At 36.2% G+C, this 19,834-nt stretch overlaps 1 protein-coding gene across 31 annotated transcripts in view; it reads right to left on the reverse strand.

Moving 5' to 3' along the window:
- Positions 1-19,834, reverse strand: part of LOC145268857 (retinoic acid receptor RXR-like) — a 647,258-nt gene that overhangs the window by 207,066 nt on the left and 420,358 nt on the right. For 6 of the 31 annotated variants that reach the window (XM_080124570.1, XM_080124560.1, XM_080124547.1 and 3 more), the window contains exon 1: positions 12,458-12,776. The exons of 23 other annotated variants lie outside the window; for them this stretch is intronic. In XM_080124570.1, the coding sequence (XP_079980696.1) occupies positions 12,458-12,488 (31 nt within the window). In that variant the 5' untranslated portion in view covers positions 12,489-12,776. Of the gene's footprint in view, positions 1-12,457; positions 12,795-19,834 lie in introns of those variants that run through there. 2 more of the 31 variants (XM_080124551.1, XM_080124559.1) reach the window with 2 other exon arrangements.

Consider the following 19,834-nt stretch of genomic DNA (forward strand, 5'->3'; position numbering starts at 1 on the left):
GAATAAAACCTTATTAACTGGTTTTCATTCGTCTTCCAAATCATTACAAGTAGTGGAGGCTTTGTGCAGAAACAACCACATTTTTTTAGTATGTATGTCTGTCTGTCTGTCTGCCTAAAACTTGCAAGATGCGACGGATTTTCACAAGATCGGTATCATTTTTAAGCTTGCCTCTTCAGATAACAAATATTGAAAAATTGGCTAAAAACATTAATTCCTTCACCCTCAACTGGGCAGTTTTCTACAAGGAGGGGGGGGGCGCTTTTTTTTCACTGATATTTTCGAAAGTCATCCCATCTTTTCGATTGACTAGCCTTAATTTAAACCTTTGCCACTTCCAGTTTGGCAATGAACACAACAGCAAAGACATGTCTTTTTCCTCCTTTGCGGTACGGGTTCGAACCTACCTGGCTACTATCACTTTTTTTTTTTGTTGCTCAACACACACCTCTCCAAACACCAGGGCAACGCCAGGCAGCCAGGCTAGTTTTATATAATTCATTACGGTTTATATTTTTTTAGGGTTTACTTAAAAAAAATATTTGTTAAAATTTTAAATATATTAATTCCAGATTTTTTTTTTTTAAGTTACGGTTCTGTTCATCTTCACCTCAAACAAAAACTAATCATTTTTTTATGCTAACAAGTCACCCGACGGTTGCCCAGTCATAAAATATGCTTAGATTTGATATTTTAATTGATGCAGATTTTGTATTTATTATCATAAAATTAATTCTCTATCGATTATTATATTGTACCCAATATATAGTAGTGGCTTCAAAAGTAAAAGACTTGGATGTTATCAGCTCGAATCAAAACCAAAACATTTAGCTCTACAGCAGTATTCATTACCACATTTCCTAAGGACAGATAGATATCATTACCACATTTCCTAAGGACAGATAGATATCATTACCACATTTCCTAAGGACAGATAGATATCATTACCACATTTCCTAAGGACAGATAGATATCATTACCACATTTCCTAAGGACAGATAGATATCATTACCACATTTCCTAAGGACAGATAGATATCATTACCACATTTCCTAAGGACAAATATCATTACCACATTTCCTAAGGACAGATATCATTACCACATTTCCTAAGGACAGATATCATTACCACATTTCCTAAGGACAGATATCATTACCACATTTCCTAAGGACAGATATCATTACCACATTTCCTAAGGACAGATAGATATCATAAATTTAAAAATTGTTCAGTTTAACATATAAATGTATATTTGTGCATCCATAGAAGTCGACTTACGCCTGCCAAATTCTAATTTTTTAACTTTAACCCCATAGCTATTTTTACCGGCCAAAAAACCAAATCGAATTTGTTTCAAAGGTCTGAATCCCTCTATATGAAGTTTTAAGTCTGTAGACCAAAAATTGACAGTAGTTTGGTATGTACCGTTCCACACATACAAGGTCACTTCTATATATATATATATATATATATATACTATAATCATTCTGAAAGAAAAAAAAAATCCAAGACTAAAAAAGTAAAGATTAGTTTCTTTTTTTATGTAGCGTTTTAAGATTAAACTGGAAATATGTTTGTATTAATCAGAGAGTCTTCCAAGTTACAAACTGGCACGACTTCCTCAAAAGAAATATATTATTTAGCTAACCCTAACAAAAACAAACTTTAATTTTGTAATAAAAAAATACTAATAAATTAAAATTACAATTTGTTTTGAACCGTTATTATTAGGTGTGACATTTTGATTTTCTTGAATTGTATCTCCATTTAGAGTGAAGTTCTTTATAAAAAAAAAATTGTTCACAATAACTAAAATGCACAAGAGCTGTTTCGAAATATTAAATTAACCTAATAACCTATTTTGTACTTGATATTTGAGGCCTAATCGGTAATGGTTAAAGGTCGCAGTCAGAGAAGAATGTGAGAAAAATTGTATATACAGAATCATTTCTACTTAAAATCCATTTAGATTATGCATGTAAAAATGAGAAAAAACGTGCTTAAAATATCGACATTATATGAATACGTTAAATCAAAACTAAATGGCCCCTAAATGTAAACTGATGTCGTGTTTATCTAAAAACAAAATTCATTAACTCCAAATGATTCCTTATTTCATATTTATAATCTATAAAAATAAAACATTACGTGTATGTGTGTGTGTGGAAATATTTAACCGATAAACACTTAAACTACTAGAATTAGCAGGAAATAGTAATCATACACCAAGGATGGTTTATGACGAGTAAAATAGTTTAGATGGATGAATAACACCTACAGAAATAGACCGACAAAGAATATTCATTTCAACTTGCTGACATTTCTATTAGTTTTACGCATACGCAAATTCAATCATTAGCTAGAAGTGGTTTAATTTTAATTTATTTTTTTTTATCTGTCGGGTTAGCTCAAACGATAGGGAATGAGGCTGGAGCGCTAAATATTTTGGTTCTGATTCTAGCTGATGGCACCAAAGTCAATTTTATTTTTTTACTTTTGAAATCAGTACTACTGCGCCAAAAGTGGACAGTAAAAAAAAAAAAAAAAATCATTTAGAGATCACGCATACGCGTAAATTATATTTATGAAAATTAAATGTTATTTTTTCAACGCAAATGCTCAAACTGTTTCCCTTCTTCTGCCTCTTATGCTTCGACAAACATTTTCTTCTTTTGGCTCTCTACTAATAAATACGAAATCCGCATGAATTAAAATATATTTAAGCGTATTTTACAACCCGGCAAAACTGGGTGCCCCTCTCTCTCTCTCCGCTGATAATAAATAATAAAAATATGAAACCATTTTGGATTTGTATCACTATACACAGATTCGAAAAAGTTATCAAAAAACGTAACATGTTTATTCAACTCGAAAAACATACAGTGTTTATCGATGTATTGGAAAATTTAAAATGGCGCAGGACTCTCTATTGAACACGGTAAGTTTGGGAAAAGGAGTTAAAACTAAAAAAAAAAAACTATACAAAATACTGTTAGAAACTCGCTCAATATATGTTACCGTGACATAGGCTGACATATTCGGTAGGTTTATTAACAGTATTTTCTACCGTTTTATATTTTTAACTCATTTTCCCAGACTTACCAATAGAGAGTCCGGCACTATTTTAAATTTTCCAATACATCAGTAAACATTGTATGTTTTTCGAGCTAAATAAACATGTTATATTGAATAAAAACACTAAAAAATTATCCAGTTAGGTAGAAAAGTAACTTATCTTGCCTTTTATAACATTTATTTGTTATATATTGTTTTTTTGACAACTAAAAATATGAAACCATTTTTAACGCACATGCCGAATTTGTTTTCTATGACATAAAATAAACGGTAATATCACTAAATAGGGTTTGTGGGCGAATATGAGAAAATAAGTTTGTGTAGGTATTAAAAATGTTTTTTATCTTAAACATTATTATCTGAGAAATCATTTCGAGTATAAAGTTAATTCATTTTACTAGGGTCTGCCAAACGATTGTGAAAAATTGACCGCATGTTTCCGTGACGTCAGATTTGTGTTAACTATACGAACTATGGAAAAGCAGAAGCGACTTAATGATTTTTTTAAAACCTTTGTTTATATTCTTCAAACTGCAATTAATAATTAATCTTTGTTATAATTTTGTTAGATTTTAAGATTACACAGTTTAACGATTAATAATATTATAAACATTTGTATATTAAATATGAAATACGGTTTTACTGAATGTTCATTTGGTTACCTAAGGGCTTCCATATTTTCTTCTGTAAAAAGAGACAAACAAAATGCACATTATTTGTGCAATAATATATTGAAATTGGTTTTAATCTGGCAATAAAATAGCTGACAAGAGTCATGTTTATATCATAACTTAATATTAAAAAAAAAATTTTTTTAAAACAATTAAAAATCTATGTTGCAGCGGAACATTTTGAAATGGAATTTTAATCGTTTTAATCTTTTAAAAATTAATTTTTAGAAAGTTTCTTTTTCTTGGAAGTTCAACTGATTATAGTATATATCAATTCGAAAAAACGCTATTAAAAAACCCCCAAAAAAATCAATATTAAATTTATATCATTTTTTTAAATTGTAACTTCAAGGTAATTTTTTGTTATATACGTGTAGTTAAATTAAAAAAAAATAAATGTTTTACTTATTTGAACTCTTATGTTTCATAATAGAAATTTCGATAGATTTAAATATATTTTTTCAAATTTCGAAAAAATAAATTGGAGGACACGCACTAAAAAAAAAAAAAAAATTTCCCTTGTATATTTTACGGAAACTGTGTTTTATATGTAATTTCATTCTAAAATGGATAAGTATGGAAAATTTCATGAAAATCTGACCATTAGTTGATTTTTGTTAGATTTATTAAACACGGGTATGTTTTTACGTTCGAAATGCTTACTACATGGGAATGTTATTTTAAAGCGCCAATTATGTAAACATGATTTTCGTCTCGCAATTTCATTATTTTCATTCGATGAAAAAAACTTTAAAAAATTATTACTAGTTTATTTGGCCTTTCTTCTTTTAAATGGTCCAAAAGTTATATTGATAATATTAATTTATAATAAAGTTACATCGTTTTACATATGGGGGGGGGGTATTTCTGTGGTGACTTTTGGAGGTGCCTACATTTTACTCATATAAACTAGAGAAATGCACGATTAAAATGTGTCAACTTGATTTTAGCGCGTATTAAAAAAAAAAAAAAAAATGTACGGAGGCCTCTAATTAATAAAATTAACATAAACCATAGCAAAACATAAACCGCTGCCTACCCTGACTCAAAGCGTTTAATGTCTTCCGTAAAAAAACATGCCCATTTTCACGGTAGAAACAAAATGATGACGTGGTTGATAGTGCGTAAAATGTTGAGGATTTTACACAAAAAATTTGAACATCCTTGAATAAGTTTTTAGTGTTTTTATTTAATGTCAAATATGGCTCTCTTTAACACGGTAAGTTTGGGAAAAGTTGTTATAAATAAAAACCTAGATAAAATACTGTTAGAAACTCGCTCAATATTTGTTACCGTGACATAGGTTGACATATATTCGGTGGGTTTTTAATAGTATTTTGTCTAATTTTTTATTTACAACACCTTTTCCCAAACTTACCGTGTTAAACAGAGAGTCGGGCGCCATTTTGAATTTTCCAATACATCGGTAAACACTATGTTTTTCGAGCTGAATAAACATGTTACATTGAATAAAAACACGAAAAATATATCCAGTTATGTAGAAAACTTATCTTGCCTTTGATAACATTTATTTGTTATATATTTATTTTTTGACAACTTTTTCGAATCTATGTGTACAGTAATAATCTCAAATGTTTATTCGTTTCGAACAAGTAATATAGAGTCCTACCGAAAAAAAATAAAATAAAAAATAGCCGTGATGTCTGAAGACTTGATAACTGGTAAAAAAAAAAGGGTACTCCTTGGGCGTGGAGTTCCATGGTGACCAGCATAGAAAAAAAGCGTTGCTCCCTTCCTGGCGCATGCAACATTTTTTTTATTTACTGACTTTGTCGTAGTAACTAAACGATTATTTGTCACATTATTTATTTTGAAAAAAGTTTTACTCTTTATGAATTTTAAAAGAAAAAAGTTACTAAACATTTATTAGTGTCTCACTTTTACAGACATTTGTTTTTAAATTTCTTTTCAAATGACGACTTTTATCGACTTTTTTTTTTAATAGCATTTGCGGATGAGTAAAAAACGAAAAAAAATTAACTAAACTATTTACTGACAATTTCTCAGTATCTTGACTTTGATAACATTTGTTAAAAATATTTGTAAAAGTGAGAAATTATCAGTAAATGGTTTAGTTATTTTCTGTTTTTTACCCATCCGCAAATGCTATTAAAAAAAAAGTCGATAAAAGTCGTCATTTAAAAAGAAATTAAAAAACAAATGTCTGTAAAAGTGAGACATTATTAATAAATGTTTAGTAACTTTTTCTTTTAATATTTATAAAGAGTAAAACTTTTCAAAATAATTTTTTTTTTTTTTTTTACAAAGGTGGTCACCACTTATCAAGGCCCGGAAGCCACTCAGGGATAAGGGTTATTGTAAGTACAGTATGTTAGTGTGGAAATTTAATAAAGTGTCTACTTCAACGGGCGGTTCATCAGGAATTTGTTTACGTTGGACTTGAAGACATCCAAGTTGTAGTCAGGTGGGAAGCAGGCAGACGGAACAGAGTTCCACAGGCGTGCAGTTCTAAGAAAGAAGCTTTGTTCATGGAATCTACGTTTTGATTTAGGCATAGATAAAGAGTGGGGAAAGTTTGACAGTGGATTCAGCTAGACGGGTGTTTTTCGTAAAAGATTGGCGAGGGGGGACCAGAGATTGGAGTTCAGATGAGCACCTGCCATGGAAATAACGATAAAACAAAGATAGGCTTGCAACGTCTCTTCTGTGGGAGAGAGGTTGCAGGGAAGAGAAAAGGGCATCCCCCACTAAGCCACGAAGTCTATTTTGTACTCTGTCAAGGCAGGATAGGCTGCTTTTAGCAGCTCCTGCCCAGATATGGCAGCAGTATTCCATCCTTGGACGTACTTGGCTTTTATATAGATGGAGAATTGCATCAGTAGTGGAGCGGTAGAAGGATCCCAACATCTTTCCAGCGACCTTGGCAACAGACTTGATGTACGTGTTCCATTTCAGATCAGGAGTGAAGGTCAAGCCCAGAAGCTTGTCAAAACATAGGGCTTCTCCTAGACGAGAGCCATCCATTTCAATTGATGCCAGATGGGGATCAGAGCGTTGATGATGTAAAGATAGGAGTTTGGTTTTAGATGCATTAAAGGTAACCAGCCACGTCTTCCCCGACTGAACCACTCGCTCAAGATCAGAGGAGAGAGAATCAGAGAGAGCTTTGTCATTTACAGCCTTTGATGTGTTGCTGTAGATGGTCGTGTCATCAGCATAGATGTCAACGAATGATTTAAGTATGTGTTTAGGGAGATTATTGATGTAGATCAGGAAGAGAGTTGGGCCCAGGATTGACCCTTGAGGGACTCCAGCATTAATACTGCAGGCCTCTGATTTTTGTCCATCAACCACTACTCTTATGAGCCTATCAGAGAGAAATGATTTAATGATAGAGAGAATATTTCCAGTTATACCGTAGCTGGAAATCTTGTGAAGTAGGCCTTTATGCCATACTCTGTCGAAGGCCTTTGATATATCAAGAGCAAGTGCCCTAGAAAGGAAGCCTTTGTCAAGAGATTCACTAATCCTATGAGATATAACCGTTAGCACATCTGCAGTAGATCTTGCAGAATGGAAACCATATTGTGTGTCACTAAGAAGGTTATTTCTGCTGAGGTGGTTGACTATTTCTCTATTTAATATGGATTCCAGCAACTTACTCATGACACACAGGAGACTTATTGGTATTGACGAGGTTTTCCAGGGTGTTGGAAAGCACTTCTCCTTAAGGCAACGCTTAAACAGTTTCGTAAGTATGGGAGCAAATAATGTGACCAATAATAGTTTAATTACTACGACAACGTCAGTAAATAAAAAAATATTATGTGCGCATGCGCTAGGAAGGGAGCAAAGATTTTTATGCTGGTCTCCATTGAACTCAACGCCCAAGAAGTACGCAAAAAAAAAAAAAAAAAAAAAATCACTGAATAAATGTTACCGTGATATTTATTGGTTGGGTTTCTACCACCATTTTGCTTTATTTCTAATTTTGCAGTCTTTGTTGAGACTTCAAACATGTAAAGAGACATTACGGCGATTTTTTTTTCTTGTTCTTCGGTAGCACTCAATATTACTTGTTTTTCGAACTGAATAAATATTTGGGTTTCTATAACTATACACACATATTCGAAAAAGTTGTCAAAAAACAAATATTATAACAAATGTTATCAAAGACAAGATAAGTTACTTTTCTACCTAACGGGATAATTTTTTAGTGTTTTTATTTAATGTAATATGTTTATTCAGCTCAAAAAAAAAAAAAAAAACACTGTGTACCGTACCGATGTATTGGAAAATTTAAAATGGCGCCTATATACTGTTATAAACCCACCGAATATATGTTAATATATGTTACCGTGACATAGGCTGAGCGAGTTTCTAACAGCATTTTGTATAGTTTTTAGTTTAAACTCATTTTCCCAAACTTACCGTGTTCCACAGAGTCCGGCGCCGGCGCCATTTTGAATTTTCCAATACATCGGTAACCACTGTTCTTTCAAACTGAATAAACATTTTACATTAAATAAAACACTAAAAATTATCCAGTTAGGTAGAAAAGTAACTTATCTTGCCTTTGATAACATTCGTTATATATTTGTTTTTGTTTGTTTTTTTACTTCTTCGAATCTGTGTATAGTAATACAGTAATACACACCTGGTAGAAAAGTAATTCATCTTGCCTTTGATAACATTTATTTGTTATATGAAGTGTAACCCGGATATAAGATACCCGGGGGGGGGGTCTATTATATCCGTGTTGTTGCACTGTACATTATCACAGATTCTGATCAGGGACTAGAAAAAAAATCGCGTTTGTATTACTGTACACATAGATTCGAAAAAGTTGTCAAAAAACAAATAAATGTTATCAAAGGCAAGATAAGTTACTTTTCTACCAAACTGGATATACTTTTCGTGTTTTTATTCAATGTAACATGTTTATTCAGCTCGAAAAACATAGTGTTTATCGATGTATTGGAAAATTCAAGATGGCGCCTCACTCCCTCTTTAACACGGTAAGTTTGGGAAAAGGTGTTATAAATAAAACAAACTAGACAAAATACTATTAAAAACACACTGAATATATGTCAACCTATGTCACGATAACATATATGGAGCGAGTTTTTAACAGTATTTTACCCAGTTTTTTTATTTTATTTATAACACCTTTTCCCAAACTTACCGTGTTAAAGAGAGAGTGGGTTTGTATTATTGTACACACAGATTCGAAAAAGTTGTCAAAAAACAAATATATAGCAAATAAATGTTATCAAAGGCAAGATAAGTTACTTTTCTACCTAACTGGATATAATTTTCGTATTTTTATTCAATGTAACATGTTTATTCAGCTCGAAAAGCATACAGTGTTTACCGATGTATTGGAAAATTCGAGATGGCGGCCGACTCTCTCTTTAACACGGTAAGTTCAGGAAAAGATGTTATAAATAATAAACTAGACAAAATACTGTTAGAAATTCGCTCAATATATGTTACCGTGACATAAGTTGAAATATATTCGATGTTTTTTTAATAGTATTTTGTCTAGTTTATTATTCATAACACCTTTGCCCAAACTTACCATGTTAAAGAGAGTGTCGGGCGCCATTTTGAATTTTCCAATTACATCGGTAAACACTGCATGTTTTTCGAGCTGAATAAACATGTTACATTGAATAAAAACACGAAAAATATATCCAGTTATGTAGAAAACTTATCTTGCCTTTGATAACATTTATTTGTTATATATTTGTTTTTTGACAACTTTTTCGAATCTATGTGTGTACAGTAATACAAACCCACGTTTTCTTATATTCGGGTCTTTTATATTCGGGTTATACTGCATTTGTTTATTGACAACTTTTTCGTACCTGTGTGGATTTTAACACAAACCCAAAATTGTATTTGCTTTTTGTTTTCTGAAAAAATAAATTAAACCTCGTCAAGGATTTAAACTTCATTATTCATGATTACCCTTTTTTTGCGCGTAGAAAAAAAAAATGATAAAAGTAACGTCTTTCCCTTTCTCCCGCTTCGTTCCTCTTAAAACCAGCATGGTCGGAAAAGTTTTTTTCTCCCCCTCCTTAAAACCAACATGGTTGATGATAGAATCTAATATTTAATATCTTTGGTATTTTTATTGAATCACGCCCGTTTCCCAAACCGCCCAAATTCCTACGTATTTTAGGGGCCGTTAAAACCGAATACGTTATAATCATTTCATTGGGTTTATTATTATAAGGGTTGAAACTAATCAGAAACTATAATTTTTTATGCTAAAAATCGCCAAAGGGCACCTGAAAAAAATTCATGAAAAAAAAAACGAAAAAAAAACAAAAAAACATCCGACTTGTAGACGGAGGCAAGTTAAATGTAGAATAAAGTATATTTGGACATTTTGCAATATAGACAAAAAAAAAAAAAAAAAAAAAAAGAAAAAAGAAAAAACACAGCGGACTAGAATGAGACTCCCCCACCTCTCAAAACGGCTATCGGAATAAGCACCTCCATGTTAAGAACGGCTTTCGTTTTTTTTTTTTTTTTTTTCAAATTTTTCAGTTAATTATTATTGATTTGTGACACTAATTTATAGGGAGGGGGTAATTCTCGTTAAGGTCCACCAAAAACACACAAACATTGATGCGACGGACGGACCTGTACGAGAGTGCTTGCTCCACTGCTCCACTGCTCTCCACCCCCCTAAAAATGCGTGTTTCACTGTTTCACGTTTGTTTTCGACGATTATATAATACAGACTTAAGTATCACATTAGCAGAAAAAAATTTTGAAAAAAAAAAAAAAAAAAAAAATTAATGACTTTTAAGAAGGGGTTTACTTTCTCGTTATAACGTTCTAATCACGTGACACGTTGGTACAGAAATGGACAGTAAGTCCGGTAGCAATGAAGTAGAAACGTTATAACGAGAAAATGAACCCCCTTCTTAAAAGTTATTAATTTTTTTTTTTTTTCAATTTTTTTTTATAATATATTTAAGTCTGTAATCTGATGATCCTCAGAAATAAAAAAAAAAAAAAGAAAAGAAAAGAAAACACTGATTTTTTAGGGGGTGGGCATTCTTGTACAGGTCCGCCATTGATGCTTACACACTTATGCTATCGTGGTATATTTTAAATAGTATTTTCAAGTTAAATTAAAGTTCCACGATATAATATATATTATTTTTGGGGTTGTAATGTATTACTATACACAGATTAGAAAAAGTTGTCAAAAACAAATATATAACAAATAAATGTTATCAAAGCCAAGATAAGTTATTTTTCAACTTAACTGGATATTTTTTTTAGTGTTTTTATTTACTGTAACAAGTTTATTCAGCTCGAAAAACAGTGTTTACCGATGTATTGGAAAATTTAAAATAGCGCCCGACTCTCTTTGACACGGTAAGTCTGGGAAAATGAGTTAAAAATAAAAAAATATACAAAATACTGTTAAAAACACACCGAATATATATCAGCCTATGTCACCGTAAAATATTGAGCGAGTTTCTAACAATATTTGGTATAGTTTTTTTTTTTATTTATAACTCATTTTCCCAAATTTGCCGTGTTCAAGAGTGAGTCGGGTGCCATTTTAAATTTTCTAATACATCGGTAAACAATGTATGTTTTTCGGGCTGAATAAACATGTTACATTGAATAAAAATACTAAAAAAGTATCTGGTTAGGTAGAAAAGTAACTTAAAAAAAAAAAAAAAAAAAAAAAAAAATGAAAAACCAAAACAAAATACTGATAGAAATGTCACGGTGATATTTGATGATTTTTTTTTTTTTTTTTTTTTTACTATCATCTTATTTTTGAGATTTGAGCGATTCTCGAAACTTCCAGGATTAGGGTCTCCTGTTAGTGATTTTTTTTTTCTTGTTTTAACTTATAAAACTACACTACTTCTGTTTCAAAGTAAATAAACGCTTTAAAATAAGTTTAAACAAACAAAAACGTTATATAGGTAGAAGACTAACATATCTTGCCTTTGGAAACATTTATTTGGAGGATTTAGCAGTAAAAGCCAACAAACGAAAAAAAAATATATAGTAAAAAATTAAAATATAAAACAAATACATTTGTTGTGTATTTGTTTTTATAATCATTTTTCGGTTTGTTGTAATTATTCCATTCCATCCATGTAATTATTCCATTTTTCAAGCTGGCTTTTTTCTACGAATGTTATTTAAATCCATCGAGTTTGAACCAACAAAGTAAAAAAAAACATTCAATCAGCGACGGGAGTGATTCACTGATTCTATAAATTATATATTTAGAACATAACTTAATCAAAAAGAAAAATACAGCAAAATCTTTATGATGTAAGTTATGTTCCAAAAATCACGTAAATTGATCAAGTAATTTTCTTTTTAACTATGAAAGTCAACTTTTGAGTATCTTAGAAGTAACTCTTGCCCGCCATTTTGAAAAAAAAAATGCCAAGAATCAAAGGGAGATAACTCAATAATTCATACATAATAGATTTGTTATTAATGCCTACGAATTCCCATTAATCACTTGAAAATGAGTATTTATCAAAATAAATAAATAAAAATAATAAAAATAAAACTACTTGAGCAATTTACGTGATTTTGAGAATATGGCATTTCCGTGACATGTACGTACACCATAAAGATTTTTATTTATTTTTTTTTTAATTAGGTTGAATTCTAAACAAGAACTAAGTCTAATTCTTATTAAATAAAGAAAAGGTTTTAAAACTCACATCCGTTTCGTATCAAATGGTATACTGCCATTCTAAACGTTCGGGTTGTTGTCAATTTCGAGGAATTGAAACAAAATGTGGAAATTTATTTCTTATATAAATTCCATCGTTAAGGTTTTTTTTTTGTTTTGTTTTTTTAATCTTCCTTTTTGGTTTTGTTTTCACGTTGTTTTTAAGACAAAATCAAAAGAAAAATAACTACTACAAAAAAGCCAACGTAGAAGTATTATTATTTATAAGGCCAGGTAAAAATAAAGCTTAGCCCACTTTACGAGTCAGCGAAATGAAGAACAGTGCACGAGCGCGCGCGCCACTGGGTAGGGGGGAAGGGAAGAGAAAGAGAGCGGGAGGAGAGGGAGAGAGAAGATATTTTTATAACTTCCATACCCCCCCCCCTTTTTTTTTGACTGCCTACCCCTCGCCCTCCCCTTCCAAAATCTAACTGGCTCACAGAATGCGGGAGGGTGAGAAGGAGGGGAAAACACCATCAGCATCAACAACTAGTTTCGAAACATCAACAGGTAGAGAAGTTAGTAATAGTATTAGTATTATTATTATCAGTAATGTAATAGTTTAGTATTATTATTATCAGTAATGTAATAGTTTAGTAGTAATTTATTATTGGAGTTATTTTATGGGCGCTTTCTTCCATGGTTTTCTTTTTTCGGGTGTTTTGTGTAGAGATAGTTTTATTTGCTTTTTTTAAAACCAAAGTAGCCTCTAAGCGACAAGTCTCGGAGGTTGGGAGAGCGAGAGAGAGAGTCGTTGTGGCCTACATTTTCTATGATAGAGAGGAGTGGGCGGGGAGTAGGCCAAAAGCGCTATTTTTGCAAGTTTCCAAAGCCGGAGTAGAGGAAAAAAAGAAAGAGACAGAGTGTGGAACGTGAGAGAGAGACTGTGTGTGTGTGTGTGTGTGGACAGAGAGAGAGAGAGAGAGAGAGGGAGGGGCAAAAGAGAGGGGGGATCAAATAAGAGGGGAGAAACAAAAGAGAGGGGGGTGAAACAAAACAGAGAGAGGGGAACAAAACAGAGAGAGAGAGGGGAACAAAACAGAGAGAGAGAGAGAGAGAGAAGGGGAAACAAAACAGAGAGAGAGAGAGAGAGAGAAGGGGGAACAAAACAGAGAGAGAGAGAAGGGGAAAAACGAAACAGAGAGAGAGGGAGAGAGAAGGGGAAAACGAAACAGAGAGAGAGGGAGGGGGAAACGAAACAGAGAGAGAGGGAGGGGGAAACGAAACAGAGAGAGAGGGAGGGGGAGAACGAAACAGAGAGAGAGGGAGGGGGAGAACGAAACAGAGAGAGAGGGAGGGGGAGAACGAAACAGAGAGAGAGGGAGGGGGAGAACGAAACAGAGAGAGAGGGAGGGGGAGAACGAAACAGAGAGAGAGGGGGGGGGAACGAAACAGAGAGAGAGGGGGGGGGGAACGAAACAGAGAGAGAGGGGGGGGGAACGAAACAGAGAGAGAGGGGGGGGAACGAAACAGAGAGAGAGGGAGGGGGAAACGAAACAGAGAGAGGGAGGGGGAAACGAAACAGAGAGAGGGAGGGGGAAACGAAACAGAGAGAGGGAGGGGGAAACGAAAAAGAGAGAGAGGGAGGGGGAAACGAAAAAGAGAGGGAGGGAGGGGGAAACGAAACAGAGAGGGAGGGAGGGGGAAACGAAACAGAGAGGGAGGGAGGGGGAAACGAAACAGAGAGGGAGGGAGGGGGAAACGAAACAGAGAGGGAGGGAGGGGGAAACGAAACAGAGAGGGAGGGAGGGGGAAACGAAACAGAGAGGGAGGGAGGGGGAAACGAAACAGAGAGGGAGGGAGGGGGAAACGAAACAGAGAGGGAGGGAGGGGGAAACGAAACAGAGAGGGAGGGAGGGGGAAACGAAACAGAGAGGGAGGGAGGGGGAAACGAAACAGAGAGGGAGGGAGGGGGGAAATAAGAGAGAGAGAACAAAAGAGAGAGGGAGAACAAAAGAGAGAGGGAGAACAAAAGAGAGAGGGAGAACAAAAGAGAGAGGGAGAACAAAAGAGAGAGGGAGAACAAAAGAGAGAGGGAGAACCAAAGAGAGAGGGAGAACAAAAGAGAGAGGGAGAACAAAAGAGAGAGGGAGAACAAAAGAGAGAGAGGGGAATAAAAGAGAGAGAGGGGAATAAAAGAGAGAGAGAGAGAGGAGGGAAGAAACGGACAGAGAGAGAGCGAGGGGGGGGGAAGAAACGGACAGAGAGAGAGCGAGGGGGGGAAGAGACGGACAGAGAGAGAGCGAGGGGGGGAAGAGACGGACAGAGAGAGCGAGGGGGGGAAGAGACGGACAGAGAGAGCGAGGGGGGGAAGAGACGGACAGAGAGAGCGAGGGGGGGAAGAGACGGACAGAGAGAGCGAGGGGGGGAAGAGACGGACAGAGAGAGCGAGGGGGGGAAGAGACGGACAGAGAGAGCGAGGGGGGGAAGAGACGGACAGAGAGAGCGAGGGGGGGAAGAGACGGACAGAGAGAGCGAGGGGGGGAAGAGACGGACAGAGAGAGCGAGGGGGGGAAGAGACGGACAGAGAGAGCGAGGGGGGGAAGAGACGGACAGAGAGAGAGAGGGGGGAAGAGACGGACAGAGAGAGAGGGGGGAAGAGACGGACAGAGAGAGAGAGAGAGAGAGGGGGGAAGAGACGGACAGAGAGAGAGAGGGGGGAAGAGACGGACAGAGAGAGAGAGAGAGAGAGAGAGAGAGAGGGGAAGATATGGACAGAGAGAGAGAGAGAGGGGAAGATATGGACAGAGAGAGAGAGAGAGAGAGGGGAAGATATGGACAGAGAGAGAGAGCGAGGGGAAGATATGGACAGAGAGAGAGAGAGGGGAAGATATGGACAGAGAGAGAGAGAGAGAGGGAAGATATGGACAGAGAGAGAGAGAGGGAAGATATGGACAGAGAGAGAGAGAGGGAAGATATGGACAGAGAGAGAGAGAGAGAGAGGGAAGATATGGACAGAGAGAGATAGGGAAGATATGGACAGAGAGAGAGAGAGAGAGGGGAAGATGTGGACAGAGAGAGAGAGAGAGAGGGGAAGATATGGACAGAGAGAAAGAGAGAGAGGGGAAGATATGGACAGAGAGAGGGGAAGATATGGACAGAGAGAGAGAGGGGAAGATATGGACAGAGAGAGAGAGAGGGGAAGATATGGACAGAGAGAGAGAGAGGGGAAGATATGGACAGAGAGAGAGAGAGGAAGATATGGACAGAGATAGAGAGGGGAAGATATGGACAGAGAGAGAGGGAGAGGGGAAGATATGGACAGAGAGAGAGGGAGAGGGGAAGATATGGACAGAGAGAGAGAGAGAGAGAGAGGGGGGAAGATGTGGACAGAGAGAGAGAGAGAGAGAGAGAGGGGAAGATATGGACAGAGAGAGAGAGAGAGAGAGAGAGAGGGGACGATATGGACAGAGAGATAGAGAGAGGGGAAGATATGGACAGAGAGAGAGAGAGAGGGGAAGATATGGACAGAGAGAGAGGGAGGGGAAGATATGGACAGAGAGAGAGGGAGGGGAAGATATGGACAGAGAGAGAGAGAGAGGGGAAGAGATAGAGAGAGAGGGGGGGGGAAGAGACGGGCAGAGAGTGAGAGGGGGGAAGAGACGGGCAGAGAGTGAGAGGGGGGAAGAGACGGGCAGAGAGAGAGAGAGGGGGAAGAGATGGACAGAGAGAGAGAGAGAGGGGAAGATGTGGACAGAGAGAGAGAGAGAGAGGGGAAGATATGGACAGAGAGAGAGAGAGGGGAAGATATGGACAGAGAGAGAGAGAGAGAGAGAGGGGAAGATATGGACAGAGAGAGGGGAAGATATGGACAGAGAGAGAGAGGGGAAGATATGGACAGAGAGAGAGAGGGGAAGATATGGACAGAGAGAGAGAGAGGAAGATATGGACAGAGATAGAGAGGGGAAGATATGGACAGAGATAGAGAGGGGAAGATATGGACAGAGAGAGAGGGAGAGGGGAAGATATGGACAGAGAGAGAGGGAGAGGGGAAGATATGGACAGAGAGAGAGAGAGAGAGAGAGGGGGGAAGATGTGGACAGAGAGAGAGAGAGAGAGAGAGAGAGAGAGAGGGGAAGATATGGACAGAGAGAGAGAGAGAGAGAGAGAGAGGGGAAGATATGGACAGAGAGAGAGAGAGAGAGAGAGAGAGAGAGGGGGGACGATATGGACAGAGAGAGAGAGAGAGGGGAAGATATGGACAGAGAGAGAGAGAGGGGGGAAGATATGGACAGAGAGAGAGGGAGGGGAAGATATGGACAGAGAGAGAGAGAGAGGGGAAGAGATAGAGAGAGGGGGGGGAAGAGATGGACAGAGAGAGAGGGGAAGAGACGGGCAGAGAGTGAGAGGGGGGAAGAGACGGGCAGAGAGTGAGAGGGGGAAGAGACGGGCAGAGAGTGAGAGGGGGGAAGAGACGGACAGAGAGAGAGAGAGAGAGGGGGGAAGAGATGGACAGAGAGAGAGAGGGGAAGAGATGGACAGAGAGAGAGAGAGAGAGAGAGAGAGAGAGGGGAAGAGATGGACATCATCTTTTGAGAAATACATGGATTGCTAAGTACCTATTTACAATGCCTCCCCACGGGGCAGAGTTAGACACCAGGGTCGTTTTTTAATGTGGAGAAAAGGTACAAAAATAAAAATTGTCTCAGTCGTGAAAGGTTTCTCCTCCACTGAAAGAGAACGAGAAATGGAAGTGCCGCATCTGAAGACCAGATACTACACTTTGATCTTGGCCAAACTTAAGTCTGCACTGAAATCAGTTTATCATTGCGTTTCAAAATTTTTTAGATAAGGATTGATTATTCGTATTTGGATTCTTTGAACTATTTTTCTCATTTTAAGTGTTATTTTCACAACTTTTCGGTCAATGTAATCTCCGACCTTCTTCAGGTGTATCTTGTCAAAGTCTGGAATCTTTCTGCCGAAATCGGAAATGGTCAGGATTTTGAACGGTCTTGTGGACAAAGTACTTGGTAAAATTCAGTTGTAAGTTACACTCTTCTGGAGTTGAAGGTTCAAATCCTCAGCGCGAGTGCCACTCAGAATATAATTTCAAATTACTTGGGACTTCTACCCATTTATGGCTAATAGAACGAGAGAATGCTACCCCGTGGGTTAAATAAAGTGTCCCGTTTGAAATTCGATGCAGAATGCAGAGTTCGACAATATACATTAAATCTGTTGCCAATATTGTTGGAAAAATGGTTGGACCAGAAGGTATCTCACTGCCGATGCAATCCTCAATCTGGATAAGAGCCAGGTACATCCTAAAATAAAGTACTGTTGCCACATCTGGGCAGGAGCTACTCGGCACACCCTATCCAGCTTTGATAGAGTTTCAAACCGACTTTGAAACCTAGTAGGTGATGCCCTTTTCTTTTCCCCTCAGAAGAGACCTTTTCTATTATATTTCACTTTTTATTTATACCGATCCTTTAATTTATGAAGCTCAATGTAATTACAGAGCATATAACAAATAAATGACAAAAGTCTATATTCCAAATTTCAAGATGTTGACCATCTTTCAATTTATTCCTATAAATATGTTGACATGCACAATTCTTGACAGCACCTGCTTCGTAGCACAAAATCACTCAATTAACTATTATATCAATTAGGTTAAAGACAATATATATTCATTGATTAGTATAATAATTAAATGAATGATTTTGCGCTACGAAACATGCCGTCAATTATTATGCATGTCAACAAAGAAATAAATTGTAAGATAGACAAAATCTTGAAATTTGGAACATAGACTTATGATGCGTGTGTGTGTTTTAATATTCATATTCAAACACCTTTTTCTATATATTAAAAAAATACAACTTTGTTATACACGGGTCGTGGAATTGCATTCATTAGCAAAAGATGTAGCTAATTTGCATATTCTTTTAAACATTAATTTTAATTAATTCCCTATTAGATTTTTCGGTTTTCTTATGGGATGATCATCTTTAGTTAACTATTACGTGTAATTATATTCATGCAGATATTCTACATGATTTATACTTGTGTAATATTTGTGTAAAAAGGTTTTTTTTTTTTTGGTTTTTTTATTCAATTTTCACCCCAAACAAGGCACAGTGCCACTTTGAAGCAGGGGGCTACTATCAGGGACTTAATTAGCGGGGTCATTATGAAGGGAGATGAGTAGAAAGATGTTTGTTAACATTACACTTGAACTTCTGCATATCATTGCAGTTGGGAAAGCAGAATCCCGGAAGGGAGTTCCAAAGACCCGCAGTTCTGGGGAAGAAACTATTGGAGTAAAAGGCTTTCTTGCACCTAGGGATCTCTACTGTAAAGGGATGAGACTTAGTAGCTTGTCGGGTTTGTCGGGGGTAGTTACGTCGGGGAGGTACAAGTGTTTGCAGTTCGTCAGAGCATTCACCATTGAAGTATTTGTAGAGCAGGCAGAGGAATGCAACATCTCGCCGATGGGACAGAGGCTGAAGCCTAGATGACAGTTCAGGACCTATCAGGTTGGCGACTCTCTTCTGAACCCTGTCCAGGAGCGAGAGACAAGAAACAGATGCACTAGCCCAGTAAACACAAACTTCTTCCTATATATATTTATGTATGCGTGTATATATATATATATATATATATATATATATATATATATATATATATATATATGTGTGTGTGTTTAAAAAAGTTTTGCAGCCTAAACTCCTGTCAATTTTTGGTCTTCAGACATGAAACTTAATAGATAAGGTATTCGAACTCATGCAAAACTTTATATTTGGGGTTTAGCCGGAGAAAATCGGTACAAAAGTGAAAACCCGAAAACAATGGGATTTGCCAGTTGAAGATCAAACGAAGGCATTACGAATATGCATGCGTAACGTAATATCTATTGGTTACTGTTTTAATTTTTAGCCTTGAAGCAAACATGTATTCATAGCTCAGGCATTAACGTTAAAGGAAAACGTAAACCGTAAGTTAAACGTTTTGGTTTCGATTATTAGTGATGGCACACGACTTTTTTTTTTAAAACCTTTTAAATCATTACTATATTATATAGGGTCCAATATAATATAGTGAATACGGAATCTGCATTAATAAAAAATATCATATTTAAGCATTATATATTATGGCAGTAGAGTTTAGTTTCCTAGAAGTACATCCAATAAAACAACATGTGTCTACCAAAATGTGCTCAATGAGTAAACAGAGCAGGTATATCAAATTTATTTATACAAACATTGATGGCTATATATGTGCATACATTTTTCTGTAATCACCCGTTACTGGGGAGATTACGTCTTCAGGCCAAGAGTTTTCAAGGGTAAATTCTTAGCCTGAAGACGTAATTTCCCCGGTAACGAGTGATTACAGAAACATGTATGCACATATGTAG

The sequence above is a fragment of the Euprymna scolopes genome, chromosome 44 (assembly GCF_053919585.1).
Source record: "Euprymna scolopes isolate OS-2025 chromosome 44, ASM5391958v1, whole genome shotgun sequence".
Classification (NCBI taxonomy): Eukaryota; Metazoa; Mollusca; class Cephalopoda; order Sepiida; family Sepiolidae; genus Euprymna; species Euprymna scolopes.